At 40.0% G+C, this 17,477-nt stretch overlaps 1 protein-coding gene across 2 annotated transcripts in view; it reads left to right on the top strand.

Annotated features, from left to right (window-relative positions):
* Window positions 1-4,207, top strand: part of P2RY8 (P2Y receptor family member 8) — a 30,669-nt gene extending 26,462 nt beyond the window's left edge. For both annotated transcript variants that reach the window (XM_058018540.1, XM_058018541.1), the window contains one exon: window positions 2,770-4,207. In XM_058018540.1, the coding sequence (XP_057874523.1) occupies window positions 2,838-3,911 (1,074 nt within the window). In that variant the 5' untranslated portion in view covers window positions 2,770-2,837 and the 3' untranslated portion in view covers window positions 3,912-4,207. The remainder of the gene's footprint in view (window positions 1-2,769) is intronic.
* Window positions 4,208-17,477: the final 13,270 nt, after the last annotated feature.

Here is a 17,477-nt window from a genome sequence, read left to right as displayed (position 1 = left end):
CACATAATCAGTAAGTCTGGTGTCTTTCAACTCCAATTCAAGAGGTGCCTGCATTTGGAGGCACTTCTGTTTTAGTGACAGTAGTGTTCCACGAGTGCATAAAATTTGCCTATAGTCAGGCCGTGAATGCTGACACTGTTTTGCATTTGGCAGCATCCAGGCATGCATTTTTATCTCCTTCTTATCAAGATGTTCTCTCAGAAAAAAGCAAGTACAGAAGAAAATACATTTGAGATTAACACAAACCAAAATGTGAGACATATTAGATAGCTTTATGACCAGTGTGATAGATTTAATGGAAATTTTTACCTATATTCCTACCTTCCCAAGTACCTGTAATTTCTATAGGAGTAGCTTCTAGAGGCCAGTGATAGCAAATATCTTTCATTTGCTCTATATTATTAGAGCTCTGTGGTAACTCTGATATAGACAACAATCTTCTGTTTGGATTGAGAAGTATAGAGTTGTTAGGCACACAGGGATGCTACTTGAGCAGGATTTTTGAGGTAACAGACTTAATGAATAAACATTTGCTATGCTAAGTCACAAACAGATGAGTTGAAATAGAGAGCATTAAGGCTTTTTTCCCAGAGTTATGTGACAGTGAGTGCTTTTTCAAGTTAGCCTGAAAAATGAAGAATTAGCTCCAATCTTGATAGATCTCCCCTGATAAGACTTGAATTTCATTTGCAATAGATTTGGCTCAAAGGGCTTTTTGCAATTGTGCCCATATGATGATCACTTCACTACCTGAAACATGCTTGCTCTGCGTCATGTGCGTGATATATGTCCACCTCTGATTTCTCTGAAATTCCTATTTTCTTGTTCCTTTATCTAGGATTCCAACATCTCAGCTGGAAGCAACATTAATCAATACAACTGTCTTGATACTCACTCTCACCACTTCTGAATATTTGTAGCTGACATTTAAAGCACTATTGTCAAATATATCAGATCAAGAAAGAACTTTAATAAGCCCCCACTGAGCTGCTTGCTGCTGTAGCTGTACCTTTTTCTGGATCTGCACTCGGGTTTTTCTCAGTTGATTATCTCTTTACTGCACTGCAGCCTCCAGTAGAGACTTCACATTTGCCAGGTCCCAGGAATCATCAATGGTTCAGAAAACAAGTTTTTCAGTAAAAGGCTCTCTCAGAAAGTACCATTTTTTTCAGAATTATTATTTCCAGAAACTATAGAATTTCTCAGCACTGTGGGATGAGCTCTTTGAGGACTGACTGGTTGCACTGCTCATGGCCTATGAGCACACAAACTAAAGCTCTTTTTAAACAAGATATCAGGTTAAGTGACACCAACATGTTTTTTAATCTAACCTCCTACAGCAGGGCTGCCTTGCAACAAGGTGCTTGGAATAAACCTTGCAGGTGATGAGAGTCCACAAGCAGGAGTGTGTCTGAACCCACTCTCTGCCTGTAATTAAGTAGTAGAGATGTGCCCACAGTTATCGGCTGACTTGGCCTGGCACCTCTTCAGCCCTTATTGTAACTCTTTGCAGAACCTACTGTATATCTATCCTCTGCCTTTCTGGGTATTTGTTGCCATTTCTTCACTTTTTAAATGTTGTACTTTTGTGAAATTGCCTCTCTGTACTCATGGTTTAAGGAAAGCAAGCACACACATTGAGGTGTGAGTTTTGTCCTGCAGCTGCTGAATGCTTCCATGCTGCTTAAAATAAATACACTAAACCATGAGCTATTGCATCTGCCAAGAAAGATCTATGAAAAGCAGACAGTGAAAGCATGGGTCTGCTTTGCAGACTGCAAAACTGAAAGTAATCTTGCAGAATTACAGATTATGCAAATAAGACAGCTGCAAACAGAGTATTTTTAACAAACTTGCATTTTGTAAAAACTGAAGCTCAATAGTTTTTTTTTCTTGGTAGAAGAGGGCTTCTCCAGCCTGTAGACCAGTCCAAGAAATTGCAATCTGACCCTGCTTCTCATTTTTCTTTCCTTATATTCTTTTTATATTATAAATATAGCAAGAGTCATTTGAATGCATGTTTTCCTTTCCCTAAATTGAAAAAAAGCAAAAAAATTAAAATCCGCACCTTATTTGAAATGGATCACAGTTTAGTTGTGGGGAAGAAATGTCAGAAGGTACTGTGCACTACAGAAATCAAGGTTATGACACCTAGAGTAGATGCAATGGATTTAGCTCACAGACAATCCATGGACTAGTGTTCTCATGCAGACATCAATTGAATGTCAACTTGTGATATGTGATTTTCCTTATGTTACAGTAACATAATGAATAGACTACAGAGCAATCCATGTGAGAGGGATTGATGGGCCAAGGTCAATGGTGTGAGGTTCAATAAGGCAAAATGCCAAGTCCTGCCCTTGGGTCACAAGAACCGCACACAGCACTACAAACGTGGGGTAGAGTGCCTGGGACATTGCCCAGTGGAGAAGAACCCAGGGGCTCTTCATAATCAGTGCTATGATCTAATTGACATGGTGATGTTTGCTCAAAGATGCCATGATCTTGGATGTCTTTTGCAAGTTAAATGATTCTGTGATTCTAAGTATCAGAAAACTATTCACCAGGGAAAAGCTAGCTGCTCCAAAATAGGAAGAAGTCAGATTGGTGATTTGAAGGGAGGCAATATTTTCAGAAAGTAATTTTAATGGATTGAGTGCATTCAAGGAAAATTTGTCAAACTAAAGAATTTAGTTGATTAATACATGATTCACGTCCTAAATTTCTGCTTTGACATATTGTTTTTCTCACTTGACATTTCTCCTCTAGGTTTTCAAGCCAAGTGTTCATGATATGATCCAGCTGGCTTACAGGGATCAACAATCCACTTATGAAAAATGGTTAAAAACGAATCCCACCTGGACGATTTGACACTGGCAATGCTCCAGAATAAAACAGTCTCCATCACCCTCCCAGTTGTGTATACAGTAGTGGCTGTGGTCAGCATCCCTGGCAATTTGTTCTCCCTTTGGGTGCTCTGCTGGCACATCAAACCCAAAACACCTTCTGTTATTTTCATGATCAACTTAAGCATCACGGACCTTATGCTGGCCTTATGTTTCCCCTTCCAGATTTCTTATCACGTTCGAAGCAATCACTGGACATTTGGCAAGACTCTTTGCAGCCTTGTGACAGTGATGTTCTATTCCAACATGTATTCTTCCATACTGACCATGACCTTTATCAGCATGGAGCGGTACATGGGTGTGGTACACCCCTTGAAGTCAGTCAAGTGGAGAAGAAAAAGATATGCCTTGGGTGCCTGCCTAGCTATGTGGTTTGCCTTGCTACTAGCCTTCTACCCACTAGAAACTACAGACCTGACCTATGAAGTGAAAGAATTAGGGATTATAACCTGTTTTGATGTCCTTAAATGGAATATGCTGCCCAACTTTGCAGCTTGGGTAGCCTTTCTCCTCACTTTATTTGTTGTGCTGTTCCTGATCCCTTTTGTTGTAACAGTTGGATGCTACATTGGTATCATTAGGAAGCTAATTCAGACATCAAGCAGATATGGCAATAGGCAAAAGACTAGATCCATATACCTGGCAATAATTGTCCTTCTGTCCTTCATCACTTGCTTTGCCCCCAATAACTTTATCCTACTTGCACATATGATCAGCCGCCTATTTTACAACCGCAGTTTGTACCCTGCCTACAAGCTCACCTTGTGCCTCAGTTGCTTCAACAACTGCATAGATCCCTTCATTTATTATTTTGCATCGAGAGAATTTTACCAGAAATTCATGCAATTGTTTCGCCCTATGGTACCGCTCAACGACAGCTCGGAAAACAGAAGGGAAAGTTTATTCTCTGGCAGGACCATGTCAGCCAGATCAATGTCAAGTGGACCCATGGATGGGTTAGAGGGAGTAAGGATCAATTTGCAAAGGCAGGAAAGTGTTTTTTAGTGTTAGATATTCCCAGAAGAAAGACACCTGTGAAACTCAGGAGTAGACACAGAAAACATTTCCTTTTGAAAGGCCATGCTGAAAATACCTTGCTTCAGTGACAGAACTCAAGCTGTACTTAAATTGCATTTCAGGATTTTCTGGGCATGGAAGTGCTAAAGGAACTGAATTTCTTCAAGAAGGCACTGAAGCAAATCAAGCAGGGTTAGCCTGGAAATAGCCTTGCTGCATAAGACCAAGGGATAGGTTTAGAACAGTTACTCTCAGGTTGTACTATAGTTAACCAAAGACTTGCAATTCTCAGTGAATGTGAAATATTACTGTACATGAATTAGAGCATACACCAAAGCTGGTTTGGGAGTAACAGAGTTGTTTTTCTAAAGAATGTGCTAAGCTTTGTTTTGTTTTTTTTAATTATATTTCCTTCTCTGTTGTTGTATTTTTATAAAAGAAAGAATAAAAGTAGCATGGTATTTTACCATTAATGCATAATGCAGAGCCACTGTGAAATCACCCAACTGCTTTTCAGTCAAACCACACTGACACTTGAAAAGGCTAGGTTGACTCATATTATTATTTATTTCAATCTTATACAGCAAAGCATCTCATTCAATGAAAGGAAAGCTAACAATGTTTGTAAATACAGCTGCACTTCTTGAAGTTATTAATTTCTCAGGACTATGGGGAGCACTGAAAGTAACAGACCTTCCCATATTAACCTATTACAGTACCAATGCTGCTTGTATGGGGTTAGTATCAACTGGTCATTTTCACCAATGTGAAAAGGCTACACAAAGAAGAACCATCCCTCTCAGCAGAATTTAGCTTTACATAGTGCCTGGGGAGTGATGTTTTCTTCCTTACAGAGATAGTGTAGATTATAAACCAGATTTTCAGCTGGATAAATGAAAATTCAACCACAGACTGGAGAGTCATTCTCTGCCAGCAGAAGCCAGATGAAAACTTTTCCTGATGGCCAGATGTCAGAAACAGACTTCTTTCAGGCAGGCAAGAAGAAAGAAGAAAGATGAATAAGGCTTGAGAATGGGAGTTGTACAAAACATCCTGAAAATAAGTTGTGGCAGGTAGGTTGAGCAGTCCTGTGTTTGGAGGCCTCCTCTGAAATGTCTTTCTACAGTTTGTTTGCGTATTGTGTGCCATGTTTAATCCTTCTCACTTCGCAACAACTGCCTGCATGCCTGGAAAGACAACTGCTGCAGAACATGCATTGGGGACAGAAAAAAGAGAAGATGTTCCTGTAGTATTTACAGCTTTTTACCTACATTTGACTCTCACTGACAGAGGATAGACACAAACCACCTGAGAAGACCAGACAAGACCCCCTCACAAGCAAGACAAAAATACACAATATCCTTTTGCTGCGTTTCGACTCCATCCAACACTGAGGAGGAAGCCGTCTGCAATGTTGTAGATAGCTGGTTGAGACATCTCATGCTGCACTGATTCCTGAGCTCCTGTTCCTAGGCAACCCCCAAGGCCCTTAAAATTTCCCATTTTTCTTTGGGCATCTCATGGTTCAAAACCAATTTTACACCCCTTATTACCATGAATTTCTTCACAGTGGAGGGTGGAAAACCACAACATGCACAGTGAGATATTTGAATGTCCTCTCTTCTGCTAAAGTATTGTCAGTTTTTGGAATAGAATAAATGTGAGTTGACCTAGCACTACTGTTTACAAGCCAATGTGAACACTCAATGCTTTGTGGCATTTCACAGTGCTAGTTTTAATTGATCGGCACATTTTCTGAGTACAAACCAAATCTTAGTGATACGTAACTTACCCAAACCCTCCCATCAATTTGCCTGGAAGCTACCCTTCACTATTCACTTTCACATGATTCCAGCTTTCTCACTATCACAATTGTTTAATTGTTTTTTGCATTTTATTGTGGCAGAATTTTTTTTTAAGTTTATACTGAAATCTCTCTCCTTTTTCTTTTTTTTTTTTTTTAACATGGAAATATTTTTACATTGAAAGCCTTTACTTCTCCTACATTTAATGCAGACTTTGACTCTGTTTTATCTTGAACATGGTCCTCAAGTGCATAGTCGCTCCTAAAATATGCTGCAAAGTGCCTGAACTATAACTGACACAAAATAGAGCCAAGAGGGCAGAAACCTTGCACTTTGGACATCAACTGCTATATTTTGAAAAATGGTGAATTGCTCCTTTTTCAAGTGAAAAAAGATGCTCACAATGGACTGAAAATATTCTCTCCAAACTCATGCAGCTCTTCATAACCCTTCATCTCTCTTCTGAATATGTTTAAAAGGAACAGGAAGGATACCTCATTTGAGTACACTTCATGCCATTTCACTAACTACCTTCTAGTTAACTCCTGTTGGGTCAGTGAGATTGTTCCTTGAGAAAGGAATGTAAAAATGCACCCATTAACACCAGTCCTTCGAGTCCGATGGAATATACTGTGAAGTCTTGGAGAGTTTTTATTTGAGAGGAAGAGAATAAATTCTTATTAAAAGAGGCCCATCATACTGCTCTCTCATCCTGGAAATACATCTTTCTGGAGCACCATAAGAATAATGACTTCTACCCTCCTTGATCAGTTAGTGTAAGTTGACATCCAAATACATATAAATATGTACATTGCAATTTGTGAAGTTATTGAGATCATGTCCATATTCTGTACAATTTGGGGAATATGGGCCCTGGGCAACTTGCTTACTTGTAAGCATTATTATGTAGTTAATGTAATTTTACTGAAAAGAATGTAAAGTCTTCTGTTTGTTTTCAGGGTTGGTAGGAGAGTTTGTGTTTGGTGTTGTTTTTTATGACAGTATATAAATTTAGTCTATGAATGTTCTTGAACTTTTTTGTAATATAATGATAATAATAAAGGGAAAAAAAAGTACATGTTTTAAGATTCATTCCTGTGTTTTTACCTGCCATGCGGGAAAAACTTGCGAGCATAGCAGAGGGCAAGGAAACCAAGTTACGAAATAAAATTCATCTATTTCTCATTGTTATTGTGGATTTTTAAATTTTTTTTCAGATTTCTTTACAGGATATATATATATATATATATTAGAAGTTGGCATTATCATAGACACTTCACACAAATTTGAAAAGTATCAATACTTTAATGAGATGTTGGTAACTCGAGTCCTTCTCCTGATGCAAGAGGTGCACCAATACATATATTTTTTTAAATTTCTATGCATTTCTGAAGGACCCTAGCAGTCAGAGGCTGTCCCACCCCCAGTCTGGAGCAGAACATTGGAGGAAACTGGGAACAGACAGTCAGAGTCAGTTGTGATGGAATCATAGAATCATAAAATATATCAAGTTGGAAACGACCCACAAGGATCATCGAGTCAAGCTCGTGGGCCTGCACAGGACCATCCCCAAGAGTCACACCATGTGCCCAGGAGTATTGTCCAAACACTTCTTGAACTCTATCAGGCTGGTGCTGTGACCATATCCCTGGAGAGCCTGTTCCAGTGCCCAAACAACCTCAGAGTAAAGAATATTTTCCTGATATTCAACCTAAACCTCACCTGACACAACTTCAGGCCAACCCCTTGGGTCCTGTTCCTGGTCATCAGAGAGAAGAGATGAGTGCCTGGCCCTCTGATTCCCCTCACAAGGAAGTTGTAACTGCACTGAGGTGTCCTCTCAGTCTCCTCTTCTCTAGGCTGAGCACACCAAGGGGCCTCAGCTGCTCCTCATAAAGCTTCCCCTCTACACACTTCACTATCTTTGTAGTGCTCCTTTGGATGCTCTCTACCAACTGCATGTCTTTCTTACATTGTGGCCCCCAGGATGCAAGGTAAGGCCACAGCAGCACAGAGAAAAGCAGGACAATCACCTTGCTCAAGTGGTGGTGATGCTGTGCTTTCATGAAAGTTCCCTAGACTGACTACGTTCCATTTTGGGTTCATTGTCTGTTTGGCTACATATATGCTGATACATGAAAGGGCCAGAGATTATCCTGAAGTCAACTCATCACTTTTTGTCATTTTTTCCAGTTCAAAGAGTTTATAATAACATGAGGTGCTATCTACATTGATACCCACCACAGTGTTATTTCTCTAAGGTGATGGTTAGGGTATGTGCTTACCCAAAGATGGGAGGGATAGCACAAATGTTTGTATATGGAATTCAGTGTTTGTAAGTGTGAATTAATGCAGACAGGGAAACTCAGTCACAGCTTTGTGTATAAAATTATGTTGCTTATCAGTGACTACAGTGAATCACAATCTGTAAGTCCATTCATCAGCTCAGCATTATAAAAATCCACAGTTCACCCATTCCTAGTTTACTCTCTGCATTTCTGGCCTCTGGCACAGAGAGGATCAACAAAGATTAGAAAAGACCAAGGTAAGAGCACATGGTATCCTCTAAGAAATTAATTTAAAATCTTAGAAGTTAAATAGTTTAGGACTGCTCATCTCAGAAAAGAGACAATATAAGGTAGGTAGGAAAGAGGCCTACCTACCTAAAAATCTTCAATGAAGTTGCAAAAGCTGATTTAGATGATTTACACTGCCTTTGCCTACTAATTGGTGAACAACATATTAAGCTGATGAGATCTGAGGTTAAAAAGATCAAGTTCCTATCTCTTCTCACAACACATAGGATAACTGGAAAACACTTTGCTAAGAATGTTGTGGATGCACATAGTACTGGTCCAGAGAAACTGGAAAAGAACATGGAAAAGAAATCCATTGTAGGTTATTAAACAGGCAAACCACCATAGGCCCAAGAAGACCTTGAGGATTAAAATTGTCAAAGGCTGGAGAAGTAATAAGAGGAAGTCATAGTATGTGATTGCCCTGTTCTCCCTTCTTTTGAAATGTCAGTGTTTGAGGCAGGACTCCATAAGCAAGACAGCCCCTTGGCTCCCCTCTGGTCCACCTCACACTCCCAGTTAAGCCCTGCCAGAACCACCTTGGAGCCTGGCCTCTTCCACCCTGTCTGCTGGAGGGCTGCCTGCTGGAGGGAAATTCAGCAGGAAATTCAGCCTGCTACCATCTTGGAAGAGGCTATTGCACAGTCAGGGGAGCCTGGGGCACAAGCTTGATCATCTGTCATTTAGTCCTTTTGACAGATGACAGAATCACAGGATGACTGAGGCTGGAAGAGACCTCTAGAAGTGACCGTGTCCAACCCCCCTAACCAAGCCATCTCTCACAATCAGGCAAAGATGGACTTGTGTCTTGCTCTTCAACAAATCTCTCCAGGTGCTTGTAACAGTTCATCCATTTTGCTTCAAAACACATAATTATTAATTCCATTTCTGACATATTGTCTCACCTCTGGTCTCACTTTTTCCATCACCTATCTCTCTCAAAGGCTGCTGCTGTTGGAGCTGACTAGCAGCCGACCTGTGCATGCACCGTCTTGTGCATTTGAGGCATGCAAATTCACTGTTGAATTTTTTTTTTAACTTCTCAGACGGCAGCCTAGTCTACTCTTTAAAGCTCACAGCTGTATTAGGGAAGAACACAATTCTCTGGCATGAATTGTCACAAATGCATTGGCAAATACACTCTAGTGTACCTTTCCTGAAAAAAAAATAGGAAACAGGAAACAAAATCTTTTTCAATAACCTGATAAAGCTAATTTAAGATGCTATGACCTGGAAAAGTCCATTAAAATAATCAGTTTTATTGGTGAAATTTTTACATGTATCTAAAGTCATAGGTTTTTTTAAGGGCCCCAAATGAAAATTCTATTATAAAATAACACTTACAAGAATGATTAGGATATAAGACTTGGTTATTGTTCTTAGCAATTAAATCCATCCTGGGGAAAAAAAACCTAGAATCTTTTATAGGAATAAATGTACTTTCTTCATTTATGCCACAGTTCATAGTCTCAAAAGGAGTTACTGAGAGCAAAATTTCAGTCATACTATTAGTTTTGATATGCTTGGATTGCTTTCATTCTGGATTAAGGTTTTGCAAGTAATTGTTTTCTTCTTGAACACGTAAAGTGTAACTATGTAGTACATAATAGAGTACAGCATAATGCTTAGTTGAAATATCTTTTTTTAAGCTTTCTTTTTTATTTGACAAAAAAACCCACAACCCTGCATGACTGAAGTCTGGACTGCCGCTGAACTCCTGGTCTTTCATGACTTAGTTGCAAGTCTTCTAGTGTTTTTCCCTAAAGTCTAAACAGCTGATATGTTATCAAATGAATAGACTCTCAAGCATCTTTAATTATAAAATATGAAGTTCAGAGCTGCCAGACAGATTACCTTTCTAGCTTTTAGCATAAATAAATAACTCAACTCCCTTCTTGACTATCTTATCTCGGGATGATGTCTTGCAGTCGCACTTTTTCTTCTGCAGAAATTTTCAGCACAGGGACAGTGATGGTTCTCTTTCCCCAGTTTCTGCACCACTGCCCACATGACCTGGCTCTGCCATGCCCCAATTTGCAGAAAGAAAAGTGCCATTGTCCTACTGAGAGCTTCCCAGGCTAATTGTCCTTTGGAGCTTTTCCCAGTATGTTCCACAATCTTAAATGCTGCTGTTGGGTCTGGTGAAGTACCCAGGAAAATAGAGACGTGTTTTGTTGAGTGCCTTAAATCTGAGGAAATTAAAAGGTTTTTCTCCTCTGCTGTGTACCTGAGAAGCTTTATCAAAGGAGAAAGGACAACAGACTTATATGAAGTATAAGTAGAAAATGGAAGAAGGGTTAAAGAAGTAACTTCTGTGGCAGCTGGGCAGAGAAATAAGTGTCTGTAGAGAGGAGACACAGGAAGTCAGTTTCTGCACTAGGCTATCTGCAGTTAGAGAATGTCTGTAAATAGTTCTTTCAGAAACGGCCACTTTCATTTTACAAACATGGTGCCTTTTCAGCAGAAAAGCTGGGAGCAGCAGCAAATCTCCAGATCTCTGCTGTAAGGAAAGAAATGTGATTAACAGACAAACAAACACTATCGAGATACAGAACAAACATCTCACAGAGTGACTCAAACCTCTGGAAATGTGGGCTTGCCATGCACAAAGGTGTAACTCACCTAATCAAGTGTTGCCCTAAGCATCTAATTGTTTGGAAGCACTCATGATGACTGGTGACTGTCTCCTTCATTTCCTAAACAATACCTGCTTTGGTTTTTGATTGCATTCAGACATCCGATGTCAGCAGATCTCTCTGTAGACAAACACTACAAAAGAAATTTTGGTATCCCACAGCTGTTACCATCTTCTTCTTGACAGCTGTTTTTGAATTTTGACATCTTCATGCTTGTAATAGCAGGTTACAATAATATTCCTGAGGATCCCAGAAAACACTCAAATAGGCTGTGGGTCTTTCTTATCTTCCCAAACTCACACAGCTTCAGAAAATAAAGGAAAATATATAAGTTAATGTATAAAATAAAGTATCTTCCCGTTATTTACCTCTGAAAAGAGTCTGTCCATCTTCTCAATTAGAAACTCTCTATGAAGTGCAATGGCTTTTTCTCTCTCAAAAAGTTTCAGCACCACACCTCTGACTTGGTTTCCTCAGTTCCTTATTATTGTCAACATGCTGGTATTTTTTTCTTTTCCCTATTACATCTTACATTCCATAGTATATGCAGAACGCATTGGTAACCCACCCCATTTTGATGAGCAATTCAAATTTCTCTGTACACTTTCACATAGTGTCCATATGTTTGAGCTTTTTAAACCCCTAAACGAGTACAAAAATAAGTTAAAATACAACATCTAATTGGTCTTCACTTGATTCATCTGATAAAGTTGAGATGACAGAAGACAGAAGTCTGACAGTGTTTACTTCCATATTCAATAAAGATGTTTGTTTCATAGGGTAGAATTATTCCTGTTCTTACAACCATGAAAATTTGCTGAAGGAGCCTTAAGATCTGTGGAAATCATATCTTAGCACTTCTTAGCGTGCTTATGGTGTCTCTTTTCCCCTCCAATCTCAGTGCATCTCTTTCAAGATATTGCTAGACATATTGCCATTCACATCAGCTCTGACTGTCCCTACAAGTACACATCTGCACACACACATGTGCGTCCATTGCTCAGTCTGGAGAAGAGGACGCTGAGGGGAGACCTCATGGAGGTTCCGAGGTCCTCTTGCCTTCCTCTCCAGAGCAAGAGGAGGGGCAGGCACTGACCTCTTCTCTGTGGTCACCAGTGACAGGACCCGAAGGAATGGCCTGAAGCTGTTCTGTTATGTAATCCTTAAAATTAAAATTAGGAATGTGAGCGTTTGGGGTGTGAGGCCTTTAGTTACTAGAAGTTACAGCATTTTGGAGGTACTTGAAAGTTAGGGTTCATTATCAGATGCGTAGGGAAAAGACGGGACGCACTGCCCTCCGGTGGAGATTCAGATAATAAATATAAGAGCTCCAAGACGCTCTTCACCTCGGAGCCTTGGAACTTTTTTCTGGAAAAACTGGGACTACAGTGAGCCAATTAATATTCTCTTTGCACCTGATTTTAAGTTTCCCTAATTTCATGCCGTTGTCTTTGCAGTTATCATTATACTGTACAATAAGACGGAAGACTTATTTTCCAGTCTTAGGCAACTAGATATTTGTATCTTGCATCACATTTGTGTATATATGTTTTTTTTTAATAAGCACACACACACATAGATAACATGTGCATGATGCACATATAATAGATATATTATGTATAGGCACATAATTTCCCCCAAAATATTTTATGTACATGTTTATGTATTTTTCAAATTTAAATAACACAGAAACAGTGGTTTTTATCGTCTGATACACAGCTTCTTTTTGTCTAGAGGCTATGTAAGGGGTAATTGAAGTGAGACTGGGGCAATACTGAGATTAGAGGTGGAATCTGCATGTGCAGCAAAACCCAGACATATGACTTCAAGAGAGACTCATGGATTCAGTATAATCCACTGGCTGTCAAACACACAAGCACACAGATATCAAGGGATGCTGTCAGCAAACACTTATCCTCCTGTCCCAGGGACTACAGGGTTATTAGACTCTGCCTAGTCTTCCCTTCTGAGGCTGCTTGTTGGCCTCAAGCTCACAGCATGGAGAAAGAAAGCTGCAGATCAGAAGTTGCTCTCAGCAGCAGACATTGGCTGTGGCAACAGCTGGGAAAGTCAGCACTGGCACTGTGTGTAACTGTAATGCTGTTTCTATGTCGTGTAAGTCAGGATGTGCTTGCAGCACTCTACTTTATACTGGAGGAGGATATAGTACTTATTTGATATCAGGTAGAAACTAGCAGGAAAGAAGCATTCTTTTTTTTCTTCTATCTTGTGTTGCTGCTGTGGACCTGGCAGCTCACCCTCTTGGCCAGCACAGGCAAAAAAATCTGTCATTCTCTGCTCCTCTTACTAGGATTTAATTGTCTTCACATTGAAATTTTTTTCAAGGCTCTAGGTTTCTCCAATTTACAATACATTTTCTGTGGCAGAGGCCAAAAGCAAAGCTAGTTTGAATTCCTAACATTCTTTCTTCAATTATTCCTGGAATGACACTTCTTACACTATTTGAATGTGCTGGCCAAGGATGACTCTTTGGGGCTTGGATAATGATTTCTGTATTGTTTAAAGTTGCTTTGTGAATGGCCATGTCCTCCCCGTGTGCATTGCTACATCCATGTAGCAATGGATACAGCCTTTATCCTATGGTGCATTTAAATCTTATTTCATCTGACTTCCTGTGGTCTCCACAAAATGTCTCTATATGATTGTAGTACTACTCTACTTCAAATAGAAAGGAAATTCTGGAAAATGGTCACCTAGAGACACAGAGATATTACAGGCCTTCCAAGCTGGACAGAAGAGGAGGAAGAAGCATTTGTACCTGAGCTGAAAAATTAATAGGGATTCTTAAAAATGGCCTATGAGAACACAGAGGTAAGCAATAAGACTGTGAAAGAAATCTAGGGCATCTGCTCTGAAAGCACTCCCTGAGTCTGGAAAAATCTAGAATACCCCTTCATAAACCAAAGATCTAGTTGAACATGTAAAGCCATCTTAAATATACAAAGCAGGTAACTCTGCTCAGAAGGCTGCTGGCTAAATAAAAGCTGTATATAAAAAGACCAAAACAAAACATAGGACGGGCAATGTTAAATGACACCATGATTTTAAACAGTTACTGATGGTTAGCTGTTGAAATCCATCTGCAAGCAACTAAAGATCTTTTCCCCTACAGTAACAGAAACAAGATGTATTAATTACTTCACAAGTTAGGCAGACACATTATACCACAGCAAGGATTTCGGCAGCAGAAAAAGGTTCATTGAAAAACTTAAGTGTGAGTCCTTTGAATTGATGAGGTTATCCTAGAAAAGTCAGGCTGCCCTGTGAAAGGTGAAATGCTCATTCCCTTCATAGCAACTTTATAGCTAAGCCCCTAGGGTTCACTAATTTCCTCACAATGATAATGCATTGTTCCCCAAACAAGATGATCCTGTGCTTGCATAGGTGGCTCAGGCAAATAATACATCTGGGTTCAAATACATACATCACAATACACACAAAAGTAAGCAAAAGAACTTAATCATCACAGTGTTCTTTACATGCTTGAAGGTGATACTGTCATAGCCACCAAGTAAATGCATAGACAGAAAAGCAGAGAATTCCAGAACAAAAGTATTGAGGTCTCTGCAGTTCAGAGCTTTAACTGCTGTTTTGCTTCTGCTCAAAATACCTTGTATATTTGAAAAAGTCAATAGTTTCATAACCAACCTTGGACAAGCTTAATCTTTGACTAGCACAGTGAGCCACGACACAAACTTTTCTGATAACTGCTGGTGTCATTGATCTCCCCTCGGTGAGCTCGCTGCAGCCTCACACTCGCTGTGCCTGGCTTGCGAGGCCGGTGGGGAGCAGTTAACAGCTCTCTGCCAAACCTCTCGCAGCCGTGGCAGCTTGTGCCATGTGGTTTGGCTTTTCTCACAGGGTTCTTTAGCTTGACATTTGGACCAGCACAAATAGCACATAAAGATGGCAAATGAAAATATGTACGTCAACAGGTTTGTGGTTTTGTCTTGTAAATAAACAAAATCACCATTTGCCATGTAAGTTTAACAGAATAACAGATTTAGTAATTACCACTCCTTAAAAATAATGATCCAAGAGCCACATCTCATTTTCTTCAAGTAAAAACATCTTTTGGTGGTCTCTAGTTTTGGGCATTTTCTTAACTTTCATGGAAAACATATAGAATTTCCACATATTTCCCATTTATTTGTTTAAGTTTCAAAACGTCTGTTGTGCAAAGCAGAATTCAGTTAAGGGAAACAAATCAGGCTTGTTTTACTCTTCAGTTAATGGAACACCACACCTAAGAGGAGTTATATTGAGTGCATCTCTAAAGACTCCACAGGTGTCTAGAGACAATCTGTCTTTGTTCCTCTCTCTCAAAAGAAGCTGCCAGGAACAGGTGTTCTTTCATCTCAAGTCTTTCCTTTACTCATACACAGACTGGGATGGAGTCACAGCTTCACTGCTCTGTTGCTATGAGAGCCAAACTATATGGGAAGACTGAATAAAATGAGGAAAAGAAAATTTGGCTTGTTAATTTGATATATAAACCTTTGCATTATCATCTTAGTCCTCTGGAGTGTCTGATTTTAGTTTATTATGCTTGCTTATATACAGCACAAAGCAAACATAGTATAGAAAGACGACTAGATAAGAAATATGTCCCAGGTTCTAGGAACACCCATACAATTGCAATTTCCCTTTCTTTGGTTAGGAATGCAGTGACATTGAAGATGTACATATATTAGGATTTACATTTACTTTTAACTTGCAGGGTTGTAATACTTTTTCCCAGAGGAATAACTCTTTTCTGGTGTGTGCCAGGAAAAATAAGCTTCTGCTACTTGATGAGATCCTTTTCCTTTTATTCCATCAATATTATATTGGTATCATAGGAAAGATACTGTTGCTTTCATTTCTGCAATATTTTTCAGACCTGTCATTTGCAAGGAGCAGTGTCACACTTCATAGCCCTGAAAAAGGAACAGTGAATTTGTTCTGACAAGCATACACTATTCCTTTTTCACACAGGCCCTATTTTCATCACTGACTCTCCAGATATCCCAGAACAATATTGAATATTATGGACATGCAGAGAACAGCTGTCTACATTCACGGGTGTACTTAATCTAAGTTTTTATTTCTGTTTTCAATTCAACATCATTTCCCTAGGTTCTTTCTACTTTGTAATTACTTGAGAAAAAATGTCTTTAAATTTTCAATTCTGCTCTCAAGTCACCATCACCACTTAAAAAAAAAAAAAACAACAAAGTTCAAGCTTTACATCCTGGTAGCTAGGATTATATACAACCTGTCAGGTTTTGGTGACAAATGGCTGGTCCCCATGCACCATGACAGGAGCAGGAGGCCCAAGCCTGAGGGGAGCCCCAGCAGCCCCACAAGGCCAACAGAGTTCCCTGTCCCAGCCCCTCCAGGTGCCACAGGAGCCCTGTCAAAGTTGTGCTATTGGGAGATCCACATATGTGAAAGGTAGGTAGGGGAATGTGTGCACATACAAAAAGGTTTTTCATCCTGATGAGCCAGAGGGGAACAAAGACTCCTGGTGGTGTTTGTGCCTGTGTGAGTTCTTAGTGTCCCTGTCCATGTTGCTCCAGGTGGTTTTCCATGTCTCCAAGTAGACATGCCATACAGTGCGTGCATGTCAGCCTGCTGGCAATGGAACTCATGCTCAGCCCTGCTGCTGGGGGCACCTGGGGCATGGGGCTGTGACAGTCTCACCTCCACTGGGCTGGCAACCCTTAACACAAACCATGGAACCACAGAATGGGAATCAGAAGGGATCATCTGGTCCAACTTCCTTGTTCAAACAGGGCCACTCTAGAGCACATTGCACTGGATTGAGTCCAGATGGTTCTTGAATATCTCCAATGTGGGAGACACCACAATCTCTCTGGGCCACCTGTCCCAGTGCATGGTCAACCGCACATTAAACTTCTTCCCCCTTCCCCATACTGAGGTGAAAATTCCTGAGCATCATTTTCTGCCTGTTGTCTTTCGCTATTGCTTGGCAATAGAGAAGAGCCTGGCTCTGCAAATGAGACACGTGGTCCATGAGACAGGTGTCAGAAGATCCAAATATGCAATGCAAACTGCTGTTTTAATGACTGGACATATTTTTAATGCTGGAGGATAGATTTCACTTTCTTCCAAGCAAACTGAGAAAGCATGCAGCATCACACTATTTGAAAACAATCTGAGTTTTTATGACCTTTTTCTACTACTTTTTCACTTAAAAGGCCAAATAGGGGATATTTAAAGTTTGGCGAAAATGCAACAGGTGATGATGAAAATGGAGTCACAGTATCATAGAATGGTACGGGTTGGAAGGGACCTCAAAGATTCTTCCAAATGCCTAACCTAAATTTCCCCTCTTTCAATTTGTACCCATTACTTCTCATCCTATCACTACATGCCGTTGTGAAAAGTCTCTCTCTGACTTCCCTGTTTTTGGCCTTCAGGTGCTGAAAGGTTGTTTGAGGTCTCCATGAAACCTTCTCCAGGCAGAACAGCCCCAGCTCTCCCAGCCCTCTTCATAGCAGAGGTCCTCCC

Source organism: Melospiza georgiana, chromosome 2 (assembly GCF_028018845.1).
Source record: "Melospiza georgiana isolate bMelGeo1 chromosome 2, bMelGeo1.pri, whole genome shotgun sequence".
Classification (NCBI taxonomy): domain Eukaryota; kingdom Metazoa; phylum Chordata; class Aves; order Passeriformes; family Passerellidae; genus Melospiza; species Melospiza georgiana.
Note: the sequence above shows the minus strand (reverse complement) of the source record. Positions and strands in the feature narration are given on the sequence as shown.